General features: G+C 45.8%; 1 protein-coding gene across 1 annotated transcript in view; it reads right to left on the bottom strand.

The window, feature by feature from the left end:
* Positions 1–12,530, bottom strand: part of PFKL (phosphofructokinase, liver type) — a 697,584-nt gene that overhangs the window by 301,097 nt on the left and 383,957 nt on the right. The window contains exon 12 of the mRNA XM_069615767.1: positions 1,413–1,476. Within this exon, the coding sequence (XP_069471868.1) occupies positions 1,413–1,476 (64 nt within the window). The remainder of the gene's footprint in view (positions 1–1,412; positions 1,477–12,530) is intronic.

The raw sequence follows: 12,530 nt of genomic DNA, 5'->3' as shown, positions 1-12,530 counted from the left end.
ACTGGTGGTTTCCATCAATGAAGGCCTTCCGGAGATTAGCAAAGGATCAGGGCTTTGCCTGGACAGTTGAAGACAATGCCTGTTGGCAACAATGATGAGTTCTGGGTTTTCAATGGGGTCTTGGCTCCAACTACAATCTGAAGAATGGCTGTAGGAGACCTCCTTTTATCCTCATTTTGAGCTGGAGGTGCACCTGGGCCCACCAAGAAGCATATGCACCATTCAAACTGGCAGCGGGTGTCCAGACAGACCCAGCCCACACATCCGGCAACACACAGACCACCATTTTGCCTGGGAAAGAAGAAGCATTGCCCAGGAAAGGTATTTCCATATATGGCATTTTCAGAGTCGGGAGGTAAGGAAGAAGGACAATGCACCAAAGGACAGGTGAAAATCTCATGGCACATCCATTTTAGAGTATATGGTACTCTAAATAGCAATGAGCTGTAAAAATGCAAAAGGGTACAAGTAAAAAAAAGAAAAAACACGATAGAAAAATATCCGCTGCCACTAGCACACCCTGTATACATCGAGACATTAACAACAAAGTTGCAAAATAAAAGATTATAAGGATACAAAGTATCTTAACAATACTTCACTTTAAGGCGATGCGTGCAGCTTTCAAAATAGATTTAGCAAGGGTCTTACAGACTGACCAGTTTCCCCATAAAAGTGAGCAAAATGCAAGGGAAGTGCAATGGTTTTACTTACCTCCAAAAAGTCAGGTCAAGAAGCACACAATAGCAAAACGAGAAGGAGTCCAATTGAAGGATTTGGGAGGAAAGCAGCAAAAAGAAAATCTTTCGTAACCATTACCTTGAACGGAAATAGCATTCGCCATGTATGATGCGACCTGCAGTTGCCTAAATGGAACTACAGGGGCCCTAGTTTTCTGAGGTTTTACTCAAATAGCCAGAAATGAAAAGGAAGTCATACCAATTGGAAAAAGGGGCATGGTGAACCATTTTAAGTATGCGTCAGTGAGCAAACATATTTTCATATCAGAAGGGTGATTTAAGTCCTTAAGAAAAATGTGGGGACTAGTCATTGAATATATACAAATTGACTCACTAAATCTGTCTTTTTTTAGTTGGTAAATGGAACATTATGTGTTGTACTTATTTGAAAATTCCACTTTAAAAATTTATGATGACCATATGTATTAAGGTTAGGTAACTTGTATCAATATATTGCATTGATGTTAATATTCTATTGGCATCGGTCAAAGTCCAAAATCTACTTTGCACAAAAAGAATTAAATCACCAAGTGGGGAAGATTTCCCAAAAAGACAGTAATTACAGAAGCTGTTGTTAACTGTCTGACAAAATAATTTAATGTCTGGATTTCCTCACCATCCCAAACAGCAAAATAAGTGGAATTATGAATGAAATTGACAGAATTCAACTGTTACCTTGAAATCTGCAGATTTCTTGTGCGCAAGAAGCTTGTAAATGTTCCAGTTATTTTCAAAACTCCTGAAAGGGTGACATGCACATTACACAGTAGAACAGCATCACCAAAATACCAAATGCATCTGACAATTTTTAGAATGCCAATTTCTATAGTGTGCGACAATTCATGTTCAATTAGTCTATCAACAATATGCCTTAACTTCATACATCTTACATATCCTGGTATAAGGACAACATGCTATAAATGACACTTTCCGCATCCAACATTGTAGAGCATGTGATCCCGTTCCTCCCCCAGTTTGCGCTCTAAACACTCCAATCTGTTCCCTCTGAAAGCTTTACAAAAATAACACGCAAGATAAAGACCTTCGCTTAGGGAGTAGAACCGACCGGACCACCAGGAAATACAATTAGGAATTGGTTTGTATACATGGCACTGGGCAGGAAACGCAATGGAGCACATCAACACCCTTGAGGGGTTTCAAAGCTAGAGGGGAAAGATTCAATCTGAATGCTCAAAGGTTAAGCTCCTTGCCTCAAGCATGGGGCAAGTCTGCACTTCGCAAGTTTGAATACCAGCCAGGCCAACTCAACCGTTTATCCTCATGGGATCGATAGGTGGAGTACCATACAATTGGGTAGTAACTGTTATTGTTGAGTGTTGAGAATTTTGGGAAATTCAGCATGAAAGACTGTCAAAAAGATGGCATTGCTATTATTAAAGGGGATCACTGGATTTATAGACCTTCTAGATGGAAAGAAAATGAAAATGTTTGCAGACATTGTAGAAAACAGTTGGAAAGAACATACAGTTTATGTAAACATTTGAATAGGAGTGCGATATAAATAAAATATAATTTCATTCCATACAAGTACTTTAAGGATCATTTCATAATTGGGAAAATGTTCACACACCCCAAGAAAAGGAATCCGATTACAGGCCTTAAGAGAGATTAAACTAATATTAAGGTTATTAATATATATGGAGAAAAATGTGTTTGAAACACCAAGCAAAAATGTTGGTTTTCTTGAGGGGCAACGCATCACTCATTTATAGCCAGTTGAGGCTTTTTCGGATTATTGATTTTGGTCTACTTTCAACCTTAGTTAACAATTCATAAACATATTCTCCATTTTATGTGTACCGGTTTATATAACTGGTCAAAATCAAGTAACACTTCCCCTTGTTGTTCCCATTGCATTTCAATGGTGCTTTTCTTTCCTCATGCCCCTTTACTATCAGGCAGCAGCCACTCAAGTCGGTCAGGTACAGGATCTGAATCAAGATCCAGAATTAGATTCCTTGGGTGACTCAAGGTCTGGACTATTAGTACACTGGTCTTTTTTTTGCAGTGTAGGTTCGTCCAGAATGAGCGAGGGGGAGCGGGCCCACCGGCACCCTCGTCAAATATTGAGGAGCTAAGGAGCCAGCCCAGTGTAAACATTAAGCGCACCCTCAGCTGCTTTTTGCAGCTGTGGGACTGGTCCTGGGCTGGCTTGAACGGTCAAAGAGAATACATGCATTACCTTCCGTAAAAGCATTTCTGATGATTGCATCTGCTTAGATTCACATGCTGTGCATATAGTCCGACATCCAGGGGTCACCGCAGAGTATTGCATCTTTTCTTTCAAGAATCGAAAGGGGACGTCGACTGGGCGTGCCTGCTCTGTTCCCGATGTGCGCATGCTCAATGAGCCACGCAAGGCCAGCTGCATTTTGCTTCCCCAGCATTGCTTGGTCCATTAGGTATGCTGGTTGGGGAACTGCCATGTTTCTGTGTGTGAGGGGCCGCTCCTGCACCTCCCCGCACATACAAATTAAGTGGGCTGCTTCAGCACAAACGCTACGGCTCCTGCACAGATGTGTAGGAGCCAGGAAGCACTTCCTTCTTGCTTTCTGTGCGTGCTATGCAGGAAACATCAGGACTGGGGCAGAAGGTAAGTTAATTTAAATGTGTGTATGGAAGTGTGTAAAGAGCGAGTGTATGATGATGGGTTTGCGTGTGGTGTGCGTGAAGGTGTGTGGCCATGGTAGCTGATATTGGTGATTGGGTGTACAACAACAGCATCTTAAAATGCCCTTGTTGCACAATCCTCTCCCCATCAGCCAAAATCAGCTACCCATCCGAGGTGCTACAAACAGGATATTTTCTTTTCTGGGCATGTATGATAATTGCCTAGTAAAGAAATACCAGCACCTTGCATGCACACAATCACATTGATTGTATGTGAGGCACTGTAGGGCCCAGGGGACACTGCACAGGCATGTTATTTTTACTGGGCATCTATGATACATGCCCAGTAAAAAGAAAAGTGCATGCCTGCACCCCCAGCGCCTCTCATACACACAATCACATTGAGTGTGTGCGTGTGAGGAGCTGGGGGGCACAGGGTTCAGGCCTGACATTTATTTACTCAGTATGCCCAGTAAAGAATGCCATGCAAGTCCACTGTGATTCCCAGCGCCTCCCATGTAATGTCATACCTGCCCACGAGTCCCCAGCTCCCCACATGCACACAATAGATTGTGTAGCTAGATTGGCATTTCAATGCAGCCAGTTTGGACATGTTTACATACTGTGGCATGGCATTTTGAATGGTAAAGTCCCTTATGTTCTTACACTGGGAAACTGCCATATATTGGCAGAACAAGTGTGAACATGTTTTCTTATATCATCACTGGCATTATGTGCAAAGCCAACAGGATTATGTTCTTTATGTGGGAATGCAGGCATATATTGGTGCAGCCAGCATGGAAAAGCATGGGCACAGCCAGCATGAAAAAGGTTTAAACTGGCACATATTTAGGGCAAAGGCATCATGAAAATCTGTTGGAGAAATGCTGCTGTACACAGTTAGTGACTTGCATCTATTGGATTTTTTTGTGAGTTACCCTATCACACCAAATGCAAACCGTTTGGCTTTTTACCCAATTTTTCAAACAAACAGTATGCTTTAAAATGCACCATTCCATTTTAACACATTTCAAAAGTTGTATCGGGGGGAGAACCCCCGTTCTCTCAGATTTTCTCTGGTTCGGTTCCCTCACTATGCTCAGTCACAGGGGCATATTTGGGGCAAATATTTGCACCCCCGCAGTTAGTCACCAGCTGCCACTGCTTTTTCAACTACAAGTCTTTGAGTGTTCTTTGGCCCAAGCAGTACTTGGTCAGTCTTCCTTCTGTTAAGTGATATCCGAGGTGTGGGTGACCGTGTTTCTACCCCGAACCTAGACATCCACCCATGTTTCCTCCAACTACCTGCTTGTCTCACAGTTCTGCCTATTCGTCTCATACGCTCTTCCGGGTCTGCTTTTGGCTTGCATTTCCCACAACCATTTATGTCTGGGCTCATTAAGGATTTCTAGAATCTGTCCTTGTGGATATATTTTAGTAGGCCACCCTAGCTAGATATAGTGAATAGGGAAACCGAGTTTAGCCACACCCCAATCAAGGTAGCAATGGAGAGCAGCAATGGCTTCTCAGGAGAGTGAGTGGGGTCAGAGTTCCACAATGAGTCCACACAGTAAGGCACACAATAATTCAATTTAGACAGGAATCTATACAAATCAAATATCAATTCAAAAATTTGCACTCACTAATAAAATTAAACAAGGAGATTATCATATCGCACAATACTCAATAATAGACATATATACATTCACCATTGATTCATTAAATGACTTAAATCAGCAATAGAGGTAAGTAAAGTGATGCACAGAGGCGTTGCTGGGGGGGGGGGGGGAACAGGGGTGGCTATAGTGCCAGGTCTTTTGGTTGTAGCCCTGGATAGAAGCTTAGGGGTTAAAACCAAAAGGCTAGCTAGCCCAGAGACCAGCCAGCCCCGACATTAGCATAGTCCCGGATGTTTTACAGACCTAGCAACACCCCTGGTGATGCAGTATGATGGAACAAAGCCACAAGTGATTTTCCCCTAGCTTCAGCAGTCCAATCACCAAGACGAATGGGGCCTTGTGCCCAAAAGTCACAGGAGTCACAATGCTTCTCCCCAGAACGTATATGTAGGTGCTAAATTTGGTGATTTTTCAAAAGAAGAGATGCAGCAAAGGTACTAGGTAAGTAAATAGTGTTTTTATCTTTCAGATTGTATTACTCTGGGTCGATGACCAAAAAGCAGTGGAATGAAAGGGCACAAAGAAACTTTATGGAGAACAAAGGAGAGACATACTTTGCATGTACTTACCCCTCCTGACTCAGATTATCCCAGATAACTGGTTGGGGTCGACTGGAGGTGCGGGGGGACTGGAGGTTGGATTTCCTTTCTTAGAGAGGTGCCAATGAGCTGTAGGTGGAAGGGTTTTTCCGGTCAGACACAGATGCAGGATGCAACTCCTGGCGATGAAGAAATGCAAGATTCACTGATGCAGTCATCTTCAGGACACTTCACAGGAGGAGAGTTGCAGCGATGCCCACCGCACCCAGATGACGTCAGGTGTGCTTCCAGTCATGGTTGCAGAAGTACTTACAGGACAGGATCCCTTTAAGCTGCGACAATGAAATTCGGCAGGATGGCGACTTGTATCACAAGCTGTAAACCACCAGGTAAAACCGCGGAACGGCGACGGCTCTAGCGAGGTAGCCCATGAGAGGGGTGGTCCAGCATGGCTGGATACTCGAAAACACATTGAGATGGGTTGGTCCCACTAGTCCAAGGTCTGCAGCACCGCTCAGGATCTTTTGGAGCTCAGGGAGTCCAAAAGGGCTTCACTGGGCCAACACAGGAAGGGATGCCAGGCCTCTTCAGGAAGCTTCTTCGGATGTTGACTTCACTGTTATTCTACAAGGGATTCTTGACCCCAAAGCCCATCTGCTGGAACAGGTGCAGGCGTCCACTTATCAACATCCAGGCTCCGGTAAGCCCGAGCCCACCAATGGCAAGGATCTACACCATTCAAACAGCCAGCAGTGGTCCAAATCAGGGACCACTGCTCGTTTTACTCTTGCCCCACACCTAGACTCTGGCGCAGCAGATGTGGAATGGGACCAGCTAGACCCACCTACTTCCTGGGCCCCTCACTCACAGGACAGCACTAGCCCATGAAAGCTGCAGCTTCCTTGCAAGTGCATGACCTTCTATGGGATTTCCTGTACTGGCAAGGCAGGAAGAAGGCCAAACAACAATATGGCCAAAGAAAAGCGAACAATCTTGTGGCACAGCCAATTTAGGGAAATAGCTACATTTAGTAGCCAGACACGATAAATGCAAATTTGCACACTAAAAATAATGCAAAAATGATAAACATGTATCTGCTGCCACTGTCACCTCCCAATCACTGTTGGTCTTGGTGGTACCGTGGGAGAAGGCGCTACACTATAGCCTTAGTCCACAACAAGATGGCGTCCGGTGTTCTACCGCCTCCTATCAGCCGTTTGGCGTTCATGCCATGCATCTGGCTCCGCCCCCGCAGCCACATGAAGCAGGATATCAACGCAGCATTGCCAAGACACTCTGTGTCGCTACTCTCTATTCAGGCGCTTCATAAGTGGTACGACTGTCCTTGTTTAGGACTGTTTTCCATATCCTTCCTTGTCTAAACTCTACCTCAGATTCCAGCTACTCTAATCCTGGTCATCCGCTCAGCCTAGACTCTTGCCCCAGACTCGCTCCATGTTCTCGGCAGCTCCATGCACACAGAGGGGTTGCTCTGCCCCGCCTCGGTTCTGCACCGCGGACCAATGGTCTTCTTCCTACACTTATAGGCTCTACTCCATCCTGTCCCAGAGCTGCTTCACAGTAGATTTCTTCTACCGTCTGCACATAATAGTCAGCCCTCAACTCCCGACTTACTTACCTTTCCTATTTTCTCAGCTCTGACGGAACAACCTGTGAGGCTGAGTTCTGCCTGGGGTGTTCCCCGGCACTTTCACACACCCGAACCGAAGACACATTACCTTTGAAGCAGGTGGGCAGATCTCCAATTCTCTCCCCCCACCCCCTTATCGCTATTACTTTGGGCAACTCTTACCATTCTCTCATTTCTGCAGCAGTCACCGCGTGAGTCACTGGTCACGTATCCTCTAGAATCTCCACACGTGCAGTGTGAAGGTACCCACATTTCCATTTACTGCAACAGCTTCAGCCCTTCATCCTGTTGACAATCTCCCTTTCCTGTCTCTTCAGACCCTGCAGTCAATGGCATCTCCCGGTAATCTTCCAGCCCAGCCAGCTACGCCTATAAGAACACAGAGGTCTCGTCTGTTCAGACTCCAGAGGGTTTCCCTGGGGATCCGGTGTTACTCCAGTTCTCTCATAAGGGAAGGAGAGGACAGGGCCACCTCCTTGGCTGCTGCCATTTGATCCAGGTCAGTGTCGTCAAGCTTAACCTAATTCTGTACCTGTACATGTCCGCTCTTGACAGTCACCAGCTTGTCTTTAGGCACATATGAAAGAAACTCAAAATCCCAAGTGAAAAAAGCTATGGTGATACAAAAGCATCCCCATTGCACTGCATTGTGAAATGCAGGTCTCCTCATTGGGAACCTAGGTTTCCCTTATGCATTTTGTGACTTTTTATCAGTGAAGTAGAAGTGGACAACAACCGTTGAACTTGAGGAAAGAAGTGTAGACACCACTTAAGTTAGGAAATATTTTCATTTTGCTGATTTTCTCTCAGATTTCTATGGGAAACCCTATCATTTTGCTAGTGCCTGCTTCTTCTTAACCTGACTTTTTGGATGCAAGTAAAGCCCAGAGCTTTACTACCCTTGCTTTTTGAACACTTATGCGGAAACTGGTCAGTCCTTAAGACTATCAGTGCAGGAAGACTGTCTCCCTTAGTGGAATTCTTGTATTTTAAAAGCTGCACACATCACCTTAAAGTGAAGTATGGTTAGGATATTTTGTATCCCTGCAGCATTTTCTTTTGTAACTTTGGGGTTACAAGCACAATGGGTCCAGAATGGGCGGGTGGCAGTAGATGTGTTTCACCTTTTACTTGTGCGCTTTTGCATTTTCCAGAATGATGCCATTTAGAGTACCATATTTTAAAATGGTTGTGCCACAAGATTGCCTGTCATTTGGCCATTTTGTGCCTTGGCATTCTTTCAGCCCTTATGTCCTGAATCGATATATAGGTAAAGCCCTTTACCGGGCAAAGCTGCTGCTTTCCTGTTCAAAGTGGTGGTCTGGGTTTGTGGCCAGATGTGGGGGCTGGTTCTGTGTGGACCTAGTCCACATCCGAGCCAGTGTGTCTGCTGCTGGGCAGAAAGTATGGCTAGTGGTTGTCCATTATTGGAAAGCCCTTGCTAGATTGACTGATGCAGATCCTTACCATTGGTGGACTTTTGGCCAACTGCAGACTACATCCTGAATAAAATGAGGACTCCTGCAACAAGTTGACCGATCCTCTTTGGAGCCAAGAACCATACAAAGAAATGCATCCTGCTGAAGACCCAAGGATGACCGTTTAAGCCAACCAGCATCGCCTCCAGCCAAGTCCTGTTGAAGCCCAGCTTCTCTCTTGATCTCCAGAAGGCCATTGTCAGTGCTTCAACCCATGGGACTGGTGGGAACACCTGTCCCGACCCCTGCTTCATAATCCATGCCTGCTGAGCTTCGAAGAGTCCCTGGACCACCTGGCGGACCAACCAGCTCTGTTGATGCAGCCGTCGACCTTTGGAGTACATCCTTGGAACTTTATGGATCCTCAATTTGTTAACAAGAGGCCTATGCCTGCAGTTTCTGCCTACTTCACCAAAGAGCCCATGAATGGCTTCTCCTTTGTTTGCACCACAAGGATCGCCTGTTGCTGCCACACTGTGGTGAATTTCACTGCAACAAGTCATCGTGGCCTGGAGGTCACCTCTTCTGTGGAGGTTTTTCGTCCGGTCATGCAATAGGTGTTCAGCTGTCCAGTCTTCAGAGAAGTATTTCCAGAGTCTAGTGCGACGGACAAGCCATACCAAATCCTGATGCCAAAAGGGACCTCTCCACCTGCAGCCCTTAGATTCTTCTCAACCAGACAGCACAAACGTGGGCTGAGTGTGTTCAGGAAGAAATCAGTGTAGTTGGGGTGTGGGGGGTGAGTTTGCATAGCTATGTCTACCCACCCACCCCCGCCCACCAACATAGGGTTGTAATATCCTGACCACATCTCTCCCTTGCCCAACTTCAGCGGTGGTCTGGTCCAGGATCCCCCGGGCTTCTCCTAGAGTGGTGGGATTGAGACAGAAACTTGTTAGAACTTTACTTACCTTTTAATTCTTCTTCTGGAACATTAATCACAACGGTTGGCTTTGGCAACTCTGATTTACAAATCCAATAGTAAACCCTTGTGCAAAGTACATGTTAGGAAAGATTTCTCTTTAGGTAACTTTACCTCCATATTCTATCGACTCACAAACGTTTTGCTTTTGTTTTTGAACCTGTCCCGATTTATAGTTTCACTCCCCTGGCATTTTGCTCATTTTGTTATGGGGAAACTGACCAGTCCTTCAGACTACCAGCACGGGAAAACTATGCTTCTCTTTGCTCTTTTTACCCTTTTTGGTAACTTTTTAGCAGTGCACACTTGCAGTGCAGTGGGGATACCTTTGTATCACCCTAGTCTTTTGCACTTGGAATTTTTGATTACTTTTATATGTGCCTAAAGACAAGCTGGTGGAAGCAGATACATTTTTACAATGTTTGCATTATTTTTTGGGTGCCCATTCGTGTTTACCGTGTATGGCTACTAAACGTGGCTAGTGCCCTAAAACGGCTGTGCCACAGGATTTTTCACTTGTCCATTGGCCATATTGTTGTTTGGCCTGCTTCCTGCATTCTCAGGTCAGGATATCCCATATAAAAAGGTCTTAAGGGGTTTTACCAAAGTCCACCTATGATACGACTAGAGAAGACTCACCCTGTAGATGTACAGGTTTCCAATGCTTGGATTTTGCCTCAACTACCCAAAGGGTTGGTAGAGATTGCTGAGCAGCCAGGGTTAGTCTAGGAGAGAAGAGGGCTGTGGGAAGGCACACATGACTCGGAACATACAAGGTGGTTCAAAGAAACACTGACAGACTAGCAGTTTATATCAAAATAACATTATATACACACACTAAGGTTATGGATGTAAAGCAATGCAAGTACTCTTCACAGTCAAATAACAGTAGGATAAAAGGTTGTATTCTTAAAATCAAAATGGAATAAAAAGGAGGCACACTTTAAATCAAAGTAGGATAAAGGCAATGTTAAATCTCTTGACAGGTAAGCAAACTTTTAGATCACACTGGTAACTTAAATTAACCCCTGCTTAACCAGGCTTCAGTCCAACCCTAAACTAGGGGCTATACACAGTGAGGGAGGGCACTGGAGGTTCAGTGACCAAGGTTGAGGAGGAAGGAAGCAGATGAGTAGAAGGTAGAGCAAAGGTTATATGAAGAACTCTTCTTGTTTGCAGGTAAGTACAACAGTTTTAGTAAAATAGACCCAATGGGTTGTTCAACCCAAGGAACCTAGGGTGCCCTGAGGAGGGGTGCAAGTAACAGTTTAACTTCAGCCCTCCCAGTGCACCAAATCACACAGCAAGTACCAAGGCTTGGCACAGTACCTTTTCAGTGGAGAAGTCGCTGCAGCAGGTCAGGCTACCAGGCGAGGCAACAGGTGCCCCCGGTTTGGGTTTCTTGGCCTGGAAGGCTTAAGGTCCTTTCGAGGGAACAGCCAAATGCACTCAATCACTGGGACGCCCAGCAAAGGGAATTCTGCGGCACTGATGTGTTGGAGCCTTTCACATGCTCTGGATGTAAATCGGTTATCATGCAGTGGAGTTTGTGCCCTTTGTTGGTCCCGATTTTGGTTGAGGGGATTTTAGGAGCAGAATCCAGTAACTAGAAGTCCAGAAGGATGCCTAGCAAGTTGCAGACTAAACCAACCTTTGCCTGATGTTGCACTGCAAAATGGCACAGGGCCCTGGGTATTTGTGAACTGCACGCCGTGGAGGTTGCAGCTATTCCAGGGATGGCTCAAATTGAAGTTCATCTTGGGACTGGTTGATCCCACCAGTCCAGGGAATAATATCCTGATCGGGTCTTCGCTATGCTTCAGAAGTTGATGTCCGGATACAGTGGTTACTCAGCTGGCACTGGCGGTCGCTGGAGGTGGCTGCAGTCGTCGTCCTGCTTTGGATCTTCAGTTCAGTGGTGGCTCTGGGGTTATGTTCCAAGACCCTCGCCTTTTATGTTGAATAACTGGCTAAGCCCACCAATCGCACCACAAGCCTCACATGCAAATCTGGGCGATGGGCTCTCCAGGGAGACAGTCAGACTGCCAATCAGAACTGGTTCCAAGCAGGCACACTGTAGAACCAAGATGAGGGGAGTTTCGGTCTCCTCCCTCAGCTCCTATCCATTCAGGCACTCGGAGCATTGGCGAGTTTTCCAAGGGAAAACTGCCAAAGACAAAAAAACTCACCAAGACCACCCCCATCCAGTTAGGTAGAAGAAGGCCTCAAAGGACAAGCCCTCAAGAGATGGCAAGGAAAAAGTACAGCCCTCATTTTAAGGGACTGGTGTGCGCGGTTTTCCTGTTGCAGCTGTAATGACAGCCTGCAACACAAGTTCACAAATGTTGGTAGAAAAATATCAAGTACCACCTGTCAGAGGTGGGGGCCAGAGACGCAGTCCAACCAGCGTACAAGGCAAAGCTAGGGGCAAAAGAAAGACATTATATGGTGCAAGTCATGCCAAAAACAGTGTGCTGATGTCCACAAGACAGCAACGGTTGGTGAATGCCCATGCAGAGGACATCCAGACCTTATAGGAGGCTAATTATCCCCATTTTGCATGGCACTGGCCTATCAAACTACACATCACAGCAGCACTTGGTACAGGAAAGACACATTGGGAGTGGCAAGCTTGCGCACAAACGTAGGCACAGGGCTTGTGCTCAAGTCCTATGGCTGAGAAGACATGTCACTGTGCAGCTCCGGCCTCATATGCTTTAATCCTGATCCTCACCCCTCGCCTACTTCAGATACGTGCTTCAGCGTGCTAACAAGTCACAGAGAGCAGAGGGGTCATGCAAGGGCCCCAGCTTCCCAAAAAGCTAAGTGCCAGCAACATGCTGCATGTCGTGTAATCAAGTGCAACTCTAACCAGCGCTGTCCAAGTCCCGCG

This window comes from Ambystoma mexicanum, chromosome 9 (genome assembly GCF_040938575.1).
Source record: "Ambystoma mexicanum isolate Mex_15411 chromosome 9, UKY_AmexF1_1, whole genome shotgun sequence".
In the NCBI taxonomy this organism is placed as follows: Eukaryota; Metazoa; Chordata; class Amphibia; order Caudata; family Ambystomatidae; genus Ambystoma; species Ambystoma mexicanum.
This window is presented reverse-complemented; position numbering and strand designations above follow the sequence as displayed.